Here is a 17964-nt window from a genome sequence, read left to right as displayed (position 1 = left end):
GATGTTTTTAAGCACTGTTGAAATATTTCCATTCTGATTTCTAAATAACAGACTAACAGAGACAATCATGTTATAAAGTAGTCAGGTTATTATTGTTTTGTTATCAGCCTCAAATTGCCATTGTAACATCTTTGCCGGGTTTCTTCCTGCCATTGGTAATACGCTCCTCATGGATTTCTATCTCTGAATCATTTTTACATTCAATTTTGTGGTATCGGTTGTGGATGTTCAGGTATAGTGCACTCGTAAGTCATCTGAAAAAGAAATTAAAGAATAGGATGGCCAACATTACTGGCTACATGTCCAAGTTTTATTTCTTATGCTGACAATTCTGTGCTTCTTTACATACATTTATGTGACTGTTTGTCACTTGTAAGGAGTGACAATTTTCAAATAACCTGCTTACTGATGTCACCTTTGGTGGAACTAGTAGGTTTGTTACCAATTTAACAATTGTCCTTTCCTCCTTCCTCTTCTCTCCTTTCCTTTCTGCCTTCCTTCCTTCCTTCCTTCCTTCCTTCCTTTCCCCCTTCTTTCTTTTGCCTTTCTTTCCCATGGCTACATAAAGTATAGTTTCATGTTATTTAAGACAAATAGTGCTCCATTCTGTGTATTATAGATATAATTTGATTTTTTTCCCCTTGAAGGTGGAAGCAAAATGGCACTGATATTGATTTCACCAAGACCTATCACTACAGGTTGGATGGAGGAAATTTGGCAATCAGTAGCCCCCACACAGAGCAAGATATTGGCATGTATCAGTGCCTAGCCACCAATCTCCTGGGGACAATTCTGAGTCGGAAGGCAAAGCTCAAGTTTGCATGTGAGTTTAGAAATAAAAATCAAAAACCTTTTTTTCTGTCTCTATTTTTGTCAATATAGTGTTCTTTGAATACATGTGTTAAATTTAAAAAAAGCTTTGTGAATAGTTTGTTCTCTGCAAGTTCACACTAATTTAAGGAGCTAAAATTTTTGACAGCATGCATTTTGTGATTGTAGAGTCCTTGGAACAGTATGAATCTATTTCATAAAAAGAATTGTGTGTCTTACTATATGCTGTGCATTATTTTCAAAAAGCTGTAGGCATACCTATAAAATAGGATCAAATATTGCTTTCTTCCATTCGATTTCAGTGTGCAATGTAAAGGGGGAAAGATAAGGACCGAAGTGTCCCTGGGAAGGGGGTGTTCTTCCAACAAAAGTGATCATGGGCCCACAGCTCGATGTAGGTGGGAATAAAGTGTTCGCCAAAGGCAAGCTTTAAATTATCTGTAACAATGTCCAGCTGCATCACATAAATGTCATCCAAGTAATTACCTTGTTGACATTTGGGGACATTAGCAGAAGAACATCAGACATACTGTTTCTTATATCTTTTATATATGGTGTTTTCAGGGACTGAAATGTTTCATATTGGAGCCAAGAGTAATTGCCTGAGAGTAATTATTTCTGTTGATGTGGTTGAAGTAGAAAGCTTGCATTCTGTCCCTTGCCAAGCCTTCCTTCCCTTATTCTCCCACCCTGAGGAAATAGGTAACCAAAAGGGTTAGATCTTCTAGGGGCATACAGAAAGGTCTGTGCTGTCTGTTACCTTAAGAGAATAATTCTTTTGGAATTATATTAATAAAATATATCCACAAAGTCCATTTATGGAATGATTTTAGACATCAATAGATGTTTGAATTAATACTTGCATCAGCCTCTTTCTTTAGGCATATGTAAAAAGGTAATTCCAAGGACTCATGGGAAATCCTTAGGTAGAAAGAATTTCCCACACTAGTGGGTACACAGGTCTACATGTTGACTCTTTAGGGGATGGTTGTGTTTTGTTTGTTTTACTGATACGATACAGATTTTTTTGTGGCATAACTAAGAACTTCAGCATATATTTTAATTTATGGGTATAAAAAGCATATGAAAACATTTATGAGCCTCAAAGGAATATGAACAAAGATTTTTGGCTGTGTTAAGACTTGTTTCTAGGTGCCATTAAGTTGGTTCTCACTCAGAAAATCTCTGCCAAACAGAACTAAACACTGCACAGTCCTGAGCCATCTTTCCCAGTGTTCCTATGCCTGATCCCCTTGAGGCAACCATTGTGCCAATCCATCTCTTCGAGACCTTTTCTCGTTTTTGCTGCTCCTCCCCTTTACCAAAGAGAATGTCCTTCTGCATGGACTGGTGTCTTCTGACAATATGTCCAAAATATGCATACTGCAGATGGTAATAAGGCTTCCTCCAATTCTGATGCCCATTCTTCTGCGTGTGATCCAGCTTCTCTGATTATTTGATTTGCATATAGATTAAGCAGATATGATGAGACACACACCTGAGATACTTTTCCTGTTTTTAAACCATGCAATATTTTCTTCTGTTATCATAAATAAGTGCCTCTTGATCTACGTACAAGTCCTGAATGAGAACAATGAAATGTTCTCGAATTCCCATTCTTCTCACGTTTATCCAGAGTTTATTACAGTCTACTCAGTCAAATGGTTTTGCATAGTCAATGAAACACAAATAAACATCTTTCTGGTATTCTCTGCTTTGAGTCAAGATCCATCTGACATCAGCAATGATATTCCTTGTTCTATCTCCTTTTCTGAATCTGGCCTGAACATCTGGCCTGTCAGTGTACTGCTTCAAATGTTGCTGAAAGATCTCCTGCAAAATTTTACTTGTGTGAAATATCAATGATATCATTCTATAATTTGAGCATTCTACAGGGTTAGCCATTTTTTGGTATGGGCACAAATATGGCTCACTTTGTCAATGGCTCAGATAACTGTCCTCCAAATTTCCTGCCATTCACAAGGGAGTGCTTCCAATGCTTTTTGTCTTTCTGAAATATTTCAATGGGTAATCCGACAATTCCTGGAATTGCTAATGGCTTTGAACTTCTTCCTCAGTCCCGTTGATACTTGCTCATAAGCTACCTTTTGAAATGGAGAACTCTCAGCTAGTTCGTTTAGGTCCAGTGATCTGTGCGTTCTTTCCATCTTCTTTTGATGCTTCTGCATCATTCAATATTTTGCCTAGGACAAAGATGATTACAAAATTTGAATTCATTGATTTTGCTTTTGTTTTCTCAAAGATTATCGTTTAAGAAAACTCCTGGTCAGGAATTTTCTTCACAGAAAGGAACTGTTACCCCAGAGATTTTAAATTAATCCTCCATGATAATTATTTATATTCCCTGCTTGGAAATGAGATAACCCTAGAAAAGGAGAAACAAGAAGGTACAAAGCCCTCAGATCAGACTCTATAATATAAGGTTTTACTCTATGATAAAGCAGAATTCATATATAATATTTATTTGTTGATATTAGTTTATCCCTATGTCAAGCCTTCCCTCTCCATACGCTCCAACTCCCAGGGAAATATCAGGGAACCAAAGATTTAGATGCGACTTCATCAGGGCCTCACAGCAAGGTCTTTCCTACCTATTATTTTAAGAGACTAATTCATTTGGAATAATATTTGTCTATAACACGAGTCTCTCTTGAATTCCAGAGTCTATCCACTCCTGAAACCACTGACTGCATATGCCCCAGATTAAAGCAATGTGTGTGGGTGTGTGTAAACTGCTAATGGGAAACAATCCCAAACATAAAAGAAACACATTTAATGCACAATTTGATATAGCTGTGGATTTCTTTCTGTCTCTTTTTCTTAAAAAAAGGTTTTTAAGTTCATATATTATCATTTCTTACTTTTTATTCTATCTTAAAATATCTACCAATTGAAACTTCCCTGATTAAAATATATGTTTGTTCTGAAGAAATCTTAAATTCAGCTGATAATAAACTACATGCTTTCATTTAGATGAAAAAAGAAATCAATCCTTCCTTAATTGTCTTTGCTGATATTTTGTTCAGAAAATCTCTTTCTTTTGGACTGTTGTGTCTCACTTTTGTTACTCACATCATCTCTATTTCTATTTGTGTAGAAAGTAAAATGACCTACATTCATTTGCTGACCTTTCATTTTCTATAAACCAAAAGAATTTGTTTCTGTCTAAAATTTTCTTCACATTTTAGGATGGTTCTACTGAAATACCATAAAGTGTGTCACTTTACAGAGCAGGATGGTATTGCCTCACATTTCTGATGGTGAACACTATAAATAACTGGCAAGACCGATACTCTAGAGGAAGAATCTTCCTTGCCTTTCATGCGTCTTGGCATGCCATCTCTCCAGACTTTGTCTTGGGTGCCATCATCTCTGTTTGATCATTGTATAAGCGTCACTCACAAAAGACTAGGACTCACCCCACTCAAGTGTCACTTCACTATTATAACTGATGACACCTTCAAATAAAGCCCTCCCCTCCCCCTAAACAAAGTCACATTCATAGGTATAGGGGTCCAAAATGCAATATTTTTAGTAGGTACATGACTGCATCAATAACAGGTACCTATAATAATTCTATGTCTGAATTGTTTCCTGTGGCACCTAGAGAAAAAAATTTTGTGTGAGACAGAGAGAATATGCGCCTGTGTGTGTGTGTGTGTGTGTGTGTGTGCATGCTGTTGATGGGAAACAACCCCAAGCATAAAAGAAACACAATTGATACACAATTTTATATAGCTGTACATTCCTTTCTCTCTTTTTCTTTTTAATCAAAAATTCGAAGTCCCTATTATTATTTCTTACCTTTTATCCTATCTTAAATATTTTCAAATATAACTTTCCTTAATTAAAATCTATGTTTGTTCTTTGCTAACTGTAGCATGCACCTATGTTTCTGCATCCAGATAACACTTGTCACTCCGCTTAAGTAACTGGTCATTTCAGGCAATAAGGAAATTCTAAAAGCAGGTGAATATCTGAGCTCGGATCTTCTATCATCTGTTGTGCAAGTCTGAGTGGGATATTCTTGTCCACATGATCAGGATGATTGCAAAGGGAGTGGAGGAGAAGTGTTTACCAATGTTTGTACTAGAAGCTCCCATTTACAAATTAGTTCTTCTAATCTCAGTTTTAAATATTAAGATGTTAAGTTTGGGGCGGGGGTATTTTCTGAAATGCTATAAAGGACATGGTATTAGTGCCTGCATCATGTCAGAAATGCAGCTTCTGTTTCAAAGACAAAGGAGGAGAGAGAAAATGATTGATGAAAAATAGCTAGTCAAAAGTGATGTTTTCTTTTTAGATATTTGTTCTCTTTAAGGTCACATGACTAGGTTCCAACCAAATGGAAAGTTGCTAACGAAACTTACATCTTCCACCTAATTTTTAATTTCTTACCACTTCCTTTTTATATTCTAAACACTGTTTTATAAAAATGAAGGCGTTTTAAGCCATCTAGTAGGCCGGATGGTAATGGCAGTCAAATGTTGAGCGCTCAGATTCAGACAGCCCTCTATCCATGTCAAATCGTGTACTTGAAGGAGTCGCTCTTACTGCCAGTAGCATCTGGAACGCCGGTGCCTCTGTGGGTGAAGACTTTTCCAGTGAACCAAGAGTCTGCTAGTCTGCGTCTATCAGGCATGCTGCATGGGAAAGAGAAGGCTATTTGTGTTCCAAAAGGCTTCCTCTAGAAGGTCCTAGACTGTCAAAGTTAACACAAAGGCTTGGGAGTTTAGATTTTTGGTCAATAAAGCACTCTTTGGTCATTTTACCACATTATCAAATCTATGTCATGATAATTACAGCAGCATCCACACAAAAGACAATAGTGTCGATTAGCTAACATGAAGAAAAGGAAGGGTTTAGGGGGAGAGGGATACAGAAGGGGAAGGGCTATTGTTTGGAAACTGATTGTGGTAGCAAATGTACAATGTGTTGGATGTGATTGAACTATAGAATGATTTGATATATGTATTAAAAAATTGACTCATCATGTGAACTCATAAATGATAATTTTCATTGTTCTATTCCAGGTCCAAATTTGGGCAGATGCCTGCTTATATCAAACTGCCATCATGATTTATAGAAAACTCCTCAGTTTTACATTTTAGAACTTTCTCCACACCTATTATTTGTGCTTCTGTTTTCAGTTCCACCATGTCTCTTGTCACATATAACATCTCTTGATCCTCATAGGAGCAATAAGACAGGTTGTGTTATTCTTCCCATTGTACAGATTAGAAAATATCCTGGAGACTGTTCTTCTTGATTTTTTCAAGGTTATTGTGTTTTTATTGAGAATATACACCGTATAACATACGCCGAATTCAGCCCTTTCTACATGTGCACCTCAGAGACATTATTTAAGTTGAGTTGTGCAGGCATTCTCTGTCCCACTGTGTTCCTCCTCCACTAATCTAAACTCAACATCTCTAGGATGCCTTCTATTCTTTGAAGTTGCTATTGTCAGTTTGATCCATATAGATAATTATTAAAAGACGAAAATAACCAAGGAAGACTTTCTTGCTTGTTATGCTAAACTATTGCTTGTTTGTTTTTAAGAAGATGTCAGAGAATGCTTTTGGTTTAAGGTTTAAAGACAATCTCAGGGATTCATACAGTACCCATAATGCTAGACAGTCTGGTATCCTTGGGAATTTTATATTATATTTTGGGAATGCATATTTCCCTTTTGGTCAGAATTTTTCTTTTCTTTTAAATCGTTTTATTGGGGGCTCATAAAACTTATCACAAGCCATCCATCCATCCATGTGTCAAGCACATTTATACATTTGTTACCATCATCATTCTCAAAACTTTTTCTTTCCACTTGAGCCCTTGGTTCAGCTCCTCATTTTTCCACTCCCTTCACCACCACCCCTCCCCCACCCCCCGCAGGTCAGAATTTTTCTGTGAATCCTTCATCAAAATATTCATTAATGTTAACCAAGACCATCCAGATCTTCTGGTCTTATAAGAGAGGTTGCCATTGTTCATGAAGATAATTAGCCGCACATGCCACATCCTCCTTTTCTGACTCTGTCTTCCTCTGATGCTCCTATTGAATAAGGATTCTCCTCTGATACACTTTGGACTTGACCTGGTTTTCAATATTTTCTGTATTTGTTTTTATTTCATATTGGGGTTTATCTCTGATGCATTTGGTCATTGTGGGTAGCCTTCTTGAAACTTTGTTTTATGTTTTTCTGTTTTTTGGTATATGAAAACCAGGATTAATGAACCATATAGAGACAGCAATGAGAATAAGGGTTCCTGGGGGATGTGGCACCAATCTCAAGGAGTTCAAGAAAAAAAAGGATGCTTTAAAAATGATTGGGGTAGCAATTGCACAGTACAGTTTGATGTGATGGAACTAGCGAAAGGTATGATGTTTGGATTAACTCCTATAAAATGATTTAGGGACGAAGGAAAAGACCAATGATCGCATCTTGGATGGTGGTCTGCAAGGTTTTGAGAACTTGGGTACTTTATAGAAATCTAGGAAGTAGAAGAGAAGCATTAAAAATAATGTTAATTCTCCAGTGAAAGCTTGATCTTAAATTTAGAAACAAAGGAACCAAAATCCACACGTGGAGTATTTCAATGGGCATCAGCAGCTTGATGTACCATTATTTTTTCTTCTTTTTATCTTTCTCTTGAAAAAGTAATTGCTATAAATTTATCTACCACACATTTTTCCAATGGAACTCTATTTTTGTACACTTTATTGGCAGATTGTACTAATAATCATTCCTACCCTATCCTTAATCACTGTGGTTTTTCTTCCTGGTTAACTTCTCTCTCATTCCCTCTCCCTTCCACACTTTGTACGCACTAATAAACATTGGCCTCTATACATTTTACTTTCCTTATTTTGTTTTACATAATAAACTCATAGTATATATATTTTCTTTTTTAGTTAACTTAATTCACTCGGAATAATGTCTTTAACCTCCTCTGCATTTTAATAGGTATCAAGAGTTCATCCCACTTCTTGAGTAGTAAGTATTCCATTAGATGTCTGCACCGCATTTTACATGCTTTCTCCTCAGGTGATGAGCGCTGGTTCTTTGTTTTGATCTTGTGACTCGTGCTGCAATGGACGTTGGTGTGTAAGTCTTCACTTGAGCCTTTGATTGTTATTCTTTTAAGTATATACTGAGAAATGGAATTTATTTTTCATATGTTAGTTCTATTTTTAATTTTTTGAGTAATCGCCATAAAGGCTGTACCATTTTGCATTCTTCCCAGCAGTGGATAAGGATACCAATGGGGTTATTTTAAGGTACATTGTTAGACAACCTTTGGAACTTGAGTTTAAAAATTCAAATATCAGAATGCATGCCATTCACGTCGCAATATTCAGTTACTTTCTCACAGCGCCCACACTGGTTGGGTGGGCCCATTTCCTTCATTTTACTGCTACACAATAGACTACAGTGATGGGAACGTTACTGCAAAATGACACGAATAATACACGCTCGGTGCCTTCTCCATACTTGTTTTTCTGGCCAGTGTAATCATCCTAACAAACACATTTATCACAATTCACTCCTAAGAGCTCCCTGGGGGAATCAGGCTGAAGTTCAACACCTTGCTAAGCTCCTTGCCTCCTTCTATGCTGTTTCTCTTCCACCTTTTCTCATAAGAACACTACTTCACTAACCAATGCATTATTCTCTTCTTTGGGCTCTGCTTCTAAACCTTAGAATTTTAGGAACCCAAAATAAGACAAACCCTAAATATTTTATCTGTGATATTAATTTTGTTTATGGATAGGCAAACTTGTTCGAGAATCTGCACTCACTGGAAATTCTGTAGGTAAGAAAACATTCTGAATTAGTTTTTAATGCAAATGCCTGTATTTCTTTCTTGCTGCCAGTCGATTATATAATGCAACTTTAACGTTAAGAACAAATGGGCTCATGAACAGCTTTCTACTGCGTAATTTATCCATGGCAGAGATTATATGTGCAAACTTTTGGATAAATGACTGCTATTTTGTTTGTGACATTAGCTGCATATTGGCAATTCAAAAGCACACTGAGTTTATTTCAAGCGCGGCCTGTAATACTCTTCTTGCTTCTTCTTGAATCATCCCATCATGAAACAGTCCTGAAATATGCTCCATGAGTAAAAAAAAATGTTTCTGAAATCGGTGTCTAAATAAAATGCAACAAGCTATGTAACCCACTGAGTCATTCACCTCTTCAGATTTGGATCAAAGGCATATTTTGATTATGAAAGCCTCTGTCAGCTCTTAAACATATGGTTCTAATCTTCTAGAAACACAAAAATTCTCATTCAAGCTCTCCCTTCTCCCCTGACCTGTCTCCAACCATAAAGTTAATTCAGCAAGTGTGTATTCACCAAGAATACTCCTGTTATCACCTTGGCATTCTTGAGGGATAAAATCAGTTTGACTTTTGAAAGCACTTGTAGCTGCTTTGAATTTCTTTTATTTCTCAAGGACTTTGGTAGTAAAGGTTGAATGTAGAAATTTTCCTTTCAAATGATTGTTAATGAATTACTCTGTACTGGTGAGAGAGAACATTGCATCTGTCACTGCTGTTTAAAAAGTCATCCTTGAGGAAATAGAGATAGGTGTTTTGAAAGAAACTTACAATTAAAGGAGCTGATTTTTTATTATAGAACTTTTATCAAGAGTAAATAAGAAGTATGCAATATAAATGTTTATCATGAACAAAACTCTCTGATCCCATACTATTAGGTATTCAATCCTAGTGACTATTACAAATATGTTTGTTCCATTAATGCTGAAGGCATGGTAGCTGGACCTGCACCTCCTAATAGGTGATTCATTAATTCACCCTCCAAGCGACCATGGAGCACTCACTTCTATCCACAAGTGCTGTACACTGATACGTGAGAAACAGCTACCCCTACTGTGAGACAGCTGCTGCCTTAAATGCAATAAAAAGAAGCAAAATTGCTAATCTTTCATAGGACATAGCAAGCGGCAGTTATCCTTACAACAGGAGCCTTGGCACTCAAATGTCACTCCCTGTGCTGCAACCAGAAGGGTGGCAGGCTCATGCCTTCTGCTGGCTCTGAGGGAGAAAAGACCTGGTGATTTGCTCCCATGCAAACACACTCACTGCCATCAAGTCCATTCGGACTCATAGTGACCCTATAGGTCAGAGTAGAACTGCTCCTGGCGGTTTCCAAATCTGCAACTCTTTAGGGGACTAGAAAGTCTCATCTTTATACTGCAGTGTGGTGGGAGGTCTCAAACTTCTGACTTCTCTTTGCATCCCAACACCTAACCAACTAGGCCAACAGGGCTCCTTCATAAGTCTAGATCCTAAGAAACCCTATGGGCCAATTCTCAGAATTTGCATCAGAACAAGAAAAGAGTGGGCAGCACAAAACACAATATCCTTTCTGATTCTTTATGTAAATGAATTCCAATCACTATAACCAAAACCCTGTAGTTACACAATTCCCATTTTTAGATGAGCATATGACGTCCAAAGGAATTCGTGCTTTTGGCCAAAGTTGCACAAATATTAAGTGACTGAGTCAGTATACCATATTCTTAACACCCACTGTACTGCTTCTTTCAAAAATCTCCAGTTCACTTCGCAATAGGGTTGTTTTCCTTGATTGGAGAGAGGGCAAAAAGTCTTCCAAAGGAAGTAGAGCTTACCTTGAGCTTGGACACATTAGTTGGTGTTCCAGGAACTGGAAGTGGGTAAAGAACTTTCAGGTCAAGAGTACAAGAGGAAACATAAATACATTAACAACCCTTATATATTTGAAGTAAATGGTACTAGATCAACAAGAAGTGGTAACTGCAAGGCATGAGGTTATATTCAGAAATGACTAGCTTTCTGGGTGGAATAATAACACACAAGATTGAAAAATAATTTGGAGTGACTTATAGGAAGTCCATGAAATAGCAACTTGTTCTTTAAACAAAGGTATTATTAAGTGCTAGGAAAATGCAAAGGAAATATGATAAAAATTGATCATAAAATGATACTTTTACACATAGGCAAAAGAGGTGAAGTGCCCGTATTTGACACAATGTTCCTTCTCTCTGTGACATTAATCGCCTGTGAATAAAAAACTAACATTGCCCTTGAGTCATTTTGACTGACAGCAGCCCTATAAGGTACAGTAGGTCTGTCCCATAGTTTCCAAAGTGGCAAATCTTAACAGAAACAGGGGCTTCATATTTCTCCCAAGGAGCAGCTGGCTATTCAAACTGCCACCCTTTCAGTCAGCAGGGCAACCTTCTACCCATTGCCTTACTAGGGCTTATTGGAGTATCAATAGGGATACTCATACCCGCTCATATAGGTATTGACACAAAATTCTTATTACATGTAAAGCAGAGGGCAAGGGTAGTTGGTAGACTGAGTGCAACCTAGGTGACAGCTTAGCCGTGACCATTCTAACTTGTCAAGATTTGTATTTCAGTCTTATTCAAGCAGCGGTGGCTATTAAGGGTATTGAGGTTTTCATAAAAGATTCCTGGATAATGCCACACACTATGACGTTAAAATATTACTCTGCGAGATAATAATATTATTAGTAATATTAAAATGACAACACGAGACATTAGACTCATATCAAATTACACATACTTAGGAATGAAGACACAATGGAGCTCTAAACCTGTTTCCCACCACTTGTGAGATGGGGATAAATAATTGTATGCCAGCTCAGAGTTGATGTTATATGGTTCAAGGTCACGAAGCTTTCACAGAGCTTAATCTTTAAGGCCTGTTATAAAGAGGTAGGCTTTTATAATCATTATAACTTCTCTGAATAAATGCACAACAGGTTTGAACGTGTTACTCTGTTCACCTTTTTCAGTACCTGTAAGCAATACTAAACTGTGTTTTACAGATGTAGGACCTCAAGGTGAGACAACTCTGTTAATTGCCCAAGGTTAACCAACTATAGCAGATTCAGAATTTCTTACATCTCTAACTCAAAATATTTTTAAAATGTGACTTTATAGGTAGAAGAAGTAATGCAATACTCATGAATTAAAACTATAAGTCACCACACAACAAAAAACTTTATAGGTAATAGTCACAAGATAAAAGTCTTCGACTCTTTAGAAAAACAGTTCTGTCTTGACAATTTGAAGGTGATGTGAATTTTTTTTCCCTTTCTCTTCCCAGGGTCTTTCTGAACAAGTAAAAATTAAAACAAATAAAGCTCTCATGGTCTCATCTTTAGAAATAAAATCCAAGGGCTGCAAGGACACTGATAAATTCATAATCTCTAAAATTCTTCCATTTATAAGCAATTTGAAAGTGCTATATATGATTGTGATGACATGGTGATAAAGTAGCTTTATATCTGGATAAGCAATAAAGATGCAGGAGAAGAAGTTTTAAAATGAACATTTTCAAACACATTTGCTAATAATAAAGATGAATAACAGTGAAGTATCTATTAAGTCGATTATGCATATCTAATCATAAATTTAAATATTTTATGTATCAGAAGATATCTCACTAAATAGATAAGATAGGTGATGAAATATTTTAATTTTAATTTATTATACAGCTGAAAAAATCATATTGCATTTTTATTATTATTTTCAAGTGGCAATGATCTATATAGAAAGAGATTTAATATTATTAGTTTATCTTAATGAAACAATCAGATAACAATCAGTAGAGGTCATGCCATGGAGAAAAAATTATGTTTGCTTTCAAAAGGAATATAGGTCTTAAAACTGGACTAAGAGCAGTTGCATGACTAAAGTTGTTATCTACATTTTTAAAATCAACAGGGAAATAGAATCTACAATGCGTTTGTCTCATTTCCCCTCTCATCATCATTTCTGGAAACCTATTTATGTATCTTATCACTAATAACGCATTTTCAAAATCCAAGTCTTCCTCTATTCCCACGTATATTCAGCAGGACCTAGTCTTTTTGTTCCGTTAAAATAAAATTGCACACTCACTCTGCATGGGCTGTGAAATGGAATGGGAGAGGGAAATATTAAAAAGGCATTTTTTCTCTCAAGACTGAGAGTTTCTAAGTTTTAAAAGAGAGAGAAATACTAAGCTAAAATGCTTCATTTTATGTTCAAATGGCTTTGAAGAAGTTATGAACATAGCCCATAGAGATTTTGCTGTTGAGATTTATATAATGGATTTGAAATGACAGCAAAATTCTTGTCTGTACTGAGATATTAGGTGAAAACTTTCCTGGTACTAATTTTTAATATACATCTAATACTTTGAAAATAGCAAATTAGAATGAGGCAATTAAAATATTAGTTGCTATCAAGTTGTTTATCCCTCGTGGTGATTTTATGTACAACAGAATAAAATGTACCTCGTGTTGCCTGGCTCTGTGTCATCTTCATGATTGTTGGTTATGTTTGAATATATTGTGGCCATTATAATTATCTATTTCCTTTGTTTACACTGATATTCTATTTTACCAGAAATTATATCTCTTTTTGCTGATTTTCCTTTTCTCATGATGTGTCCAAAATAACAGAGCTTACATTTTGCCATTTTTTTTCCTAAGGAGAATTCCTTGGTTGTATTTCTTTTAAGAGAGATTTGTTTGTTCTCCTGGCTCTATGTGATTTATTTCCTGCTTAAATGTCAATATAATTTTGGCTGTATGTCTTATAAATATATATCATATTTTAAAATATTGATTTGTCTTCTACCTTTTCTAAGAAGTATAACACATACAAAAATGTATAAAAACAAATAAACAACGAATCTTCAATAAGCTAGTTTCAGAAATAAATTCTTGCCAATACCAAGGAGGCTTCCAGAGTGCTCCTATCTGATCACTACCTTCTCCCAAAAGACTATCAAACACTAACTTGAAATTATAACCATTAACTCTTCTTAATTTTGATAAAATAATATATTCTCTCATTGGATATTTTTGGTCATTAATGTTTATGAGATTTATTGATGTTTCAGGTCACTCTAGATCATTCATTTCCATTCAGTAAATACATAATGTACGTTTTTATTCTGAAAATATACAATAATTTGTGTATACTTTTGCTGTTCATATCACTTGGAGTTGTTTCTAGAGACAAAAATGAAATGCTTTTCATTTAACACTCATGTATATACATGTATATATATCTTTTGGTATTTGCACATGCATTTCTCAATTGCATATAACAGAATATAGAATTATAATTCTGCATATAAAATACATAAAAATACAAAATAATTGTCCAAACTGGACAATTTAATATTTACTCTGTATTTAATTTATATAATTACACCAAAAATTGTCCAAAGTAGACAATTTAATTTATACTCATTGTTACTCTTACTAGCAATATTCTGTTCCACATTCTCAACTACAATTAATATTGACAGTTTAAATTGTTTGTTTTGTAAGACTATTATGCTTTGATTTAATGTATATTTCCTCATTAATAATGAAATCAATACTTAAAAATATGGGTTTTTAAAAAATCCCTCTCTGATTTAATCTCATCTCCCCTGCAAATTTCTATTTTATTATATCACTTAGTAGTTCATTCTATATATTCCCACTTAGTGGTTTTTCTTTTACTCTCTCAGTCACATCTTTTTTTTCCAAAGGTATATATTTAAATTATTTAAGAAAACAATATATCATCTTCAATGTACTCTCCATTACACTTAATAAATTTGCCAAATATGTGATTCCATTTTTGGAAACATGTTTCAAACTCATCTGTTTGGATGACTGACAGCACTGAGATATTAGGTAAAAATGTTCCTCGTTTTCCCAATCACCTCTTCTACGTAGTCAAATTGCTGTTATGGTCAAATCGTTGCCCTTTCATGTTCCTCTTCATTCACCAAAACAAAAAGAAGTCACATGAAGCGAGGTCAAGTGAGCAAGGTGCTGGGGCAAGAGAGGCATGCTGGTCTTTTAATAAACATTTTTAAATTAAAAATTATCCAGTTAAAAAATTATCCAATTTGTCTTTTCAGACAAGTAATAATGAACTTGTAACCAGTTTAATAAATCTATCCACATTCAGAGAACATATATTTCCTTTCCTATATACTTATTGATTTTACTTCACTGTATGCAATAGAACTCAAGATACATTTGATTTTTCTACAGGGATCCATCTGATTCATCACAATGAAAATGTAGTCCTTTTTGCATTGTTTGCCTTTAGCCCGCTTTTGGACACTCCAATGAATTTTATTCATGGTCATGTCTGTACTGTTGCCAATAACATTCTCTATTAATTACTGCAGTTTTAAAAGAATTCTGGACATTCAGGAGATATAAAGCAGATAAGGTGAAAATGAAGCTAAAATTTTGATTTAAACTTTGTCTTAGGCTGGGTTCTCTAGAGAAAGAGAACTAGTGATGAACGAAAGACTGCTGTGGTGTAATCCCTATGGTTGTCCCTTTGAGACCATTGTTATAACCACTGTGCCAATCATCCCACTGAGAGCCTCTCTCTTGGCCTTCTATATTACTGAGCTTGTTGTCGTTTTCCAAGAACTGATCTCTCCTACTTACATGTTCTAGAACTTCAGAAGTTGTTTTACCCTCCTTATTTCTAAGAAGCATTCTGGTTGTACTTCTACAACGGATTTATTTGTTCTTCTAGTAGTCCACAAGCCTTTTAAAACTCTTCACCAAAACCATAATTCAAATACATCAATTCTTCTGCATTCTTTTGGTTCAATGCCCAACTTCAAATGCATATCAGGTGATTGAAATTAAGTACACCATAAACCTTGTAATAGCACTCCCAATATGTTATGTAATTTGATTTTTGATGGTTATTTGCATGAGTTTTAATTGTGAATTCAATTAAAATGAAATCCATGCTAACTTTAATCTTTTTTCCACATATCATGATCCTGTTTGTTGGTCCAGTTGCATTTTCTTTACATTGAGTTGTAATCCATATCGAAGACTATAGTCTTTGATTTTTATGAGCAAGTTCTCTAAGTCCTCCTTGCTTTCAGCCAGCAAAATTATCCTATTTGCATATTGTAAGTTACAATAAGCTTCCCTCCCATCTTGGGGTTGCTTTCGTCTTCATGTAATACAGGTTCTGGATTATTTGGTCAGCATAAAAATTATTTGCAATGAAGACGTTGTTGGTCTTGCAAAATTCTGTCACCTGAACACCAGCTTCATTTCTATCACTAAAGTCATGTTTTCCAATTATACTTTAGTCCTCTTTGTTTCCAATTATTTTTATTGTAGTCATCAGTAAATATTAATGCATCTTGATTGTATGCTTAATCAGTTCAGACTGAATAGGTTGGTGGAATTCTTCAATATCTTCATCACTAGCTTTAGTGTTTGGGGTATATATTTTTCTAAATTGTTGTGTTAACTCAAATTCTTGTGGCATATCAATATGATCCTATCATAGACAGCATAGTATGCCAAGCTAAAACTTGAAATGTCCACTTTGATGATGAATGTGATACTATTCCTCATGAAATAATGGTTTCTAACATCGTAAACCATATGATTATCTGATTCAAGTTGGCTAATATCAGTCCATTTCAGCTCACTAATGCCTAGGGAATTGATTTTTATACATTCCATTCCTATTTTGACAACTTCCAATTTCATTATACTCATATTTGTCCATTTCATGTTCTAAGTAATGGATATTTGCAATGAGGTCTGTTCACCATTGGAAACCCAGTTGACATTTGAATACTGTGCTATGGCCAGCATCTTCACAACTAGAAAGTCAGCATAATACATCAAACTGACGGACACTGCTGGTAGATAGGTAGATAGCTACATAGATAGATACATAGATAGTTACATATTGGTGGATTTACATCAAGGAAATGGCTCATATAGTTTTTGAGGCAGCCCAGGCCAAATCCATAGGTCAGATGTCAGGCTGAAGTGAGCTCATGAATTGACTAACTGCAGAGATTTATGAACCAAAATCAGCAGGTCATACAAATACCTCTGACTTCAGATGTGAATAAATATGAAGTCATCAAGTAAGGTGGCAAACTGTGAACCACTCCCATTTGGCTCAACTCCAAAGAAATTGAGAATACCAATAACAATGCAGGATTCAGTCCCAGTAAAAAGCAGACCAATATTTCCATAAGGTCTACATATCCACTTATACTGGGAGTAAATCAAATCCTTAAGGAGATCTCATCATTGGGATTATTGGTCTTAATTGCCAAATCAAAGAATATCCTGGCCCAGCCAAGGTAACACGGAATCTTAACTATAATAAACATGGAGAGCATTTATGCCATAAAGTTCTATCAAATGATTAAAATTCAGCACTCTAGTTACCAAGGAAAAAAATCAATTAATTATATTCCTCAGGGTAAATGTATCTTAATTAGTCTTTTTGGCATAAATCACTGTCATTAAAGTTTGAGAGAATTGTGTCCAGTGAATTTTCATCAAGACAAAAATAGATGATTCAGTGGATGGCTTTCCTCCCATCATAAACATGTCCCTTATGTTCAAAGTATACTACTTTTCAAAGTTATACAGGTATATATAGCAAAAAAGTATATATGACACATTTTAAATTGTAACAATTTACTTGAATTTAATATACACCAAAGACATTGTTCATGTTGTGCAGCCATCACAAATACCAATTGGAAAATGTCATCATCTTATAGAAATTTCTCCTTCAGTCTTCTTGACCCAATGTCCAGCTTTCACATGCATATGAGGCAATTGAAAATACTATTGCTCGGATCTGACTAAATAAGATAGGCTGGATGAACAATCTGGAGGAGAAAACAATGGGACAAACAGTTCTGAGGGGACGTGGGAGAGGGCGAGGTGGGGAGAAAGGAAGTGGTGTTAACAAACCCAGGGACAAAGGAGCAACAAGTGATCCAAATCGGTGTTGAGGAGAGTGTAGGAGGCCCGGTAGGGCATGATCAAGGTTATGTATCTGAGAGGAATTCCTGAAACCCAAATGAAGGTTGAGCACGATAATGGGACAAGAGGAATATAAAAGGAAATAGAGGAAAGAACAGGGAAGCAAAGGGCATTTACGTAGGTCTAAATAAAGGCATGCACATATGTAAATATATTTATATATGAGGATGTGGAAATAGAATTATGTGCATATATTTATAGGTTTAGTATTGAGAT

The 17964-nt window shown here is 35.5% G+C and overlaps 1 protein-coding gene across 1 annotated transcript in view; it reads left to right on the top strand.

The window, feature by feature from the left end:
• CNTN6 (contactin 6) overlaps positions 1 to 17964 on the top strand; it is a 272495-nt gene that overhangs the window by 9695 nt on the left and 244836 nt on the right. Inside the window, 1 exon segment of the mRNA XM_075550875.1 lies at positions 648 to 823. Coding sequence (XP_075406990.1) covers positions 648 to 823 — 176 coding nt within the window.

Source organism: Tenrec ecaudatus, chromosome 5, assembly GCF_050624435.1.
Source record: "Tenrec ecaudatus isolate mTenEca1 chromosome 5, mTenEca1.hap1, whole genome shotgun sequence".
Lineage (NCBI taxonomy): Eukaryota > Metazoa > Chordata > Mammalia > Afrosoricida > Tenrecidae > Tenrec > Tenrec ecaudatus.
This window is presented reverse-complemented; position numbering and strand designations above follow the sequence as displayed.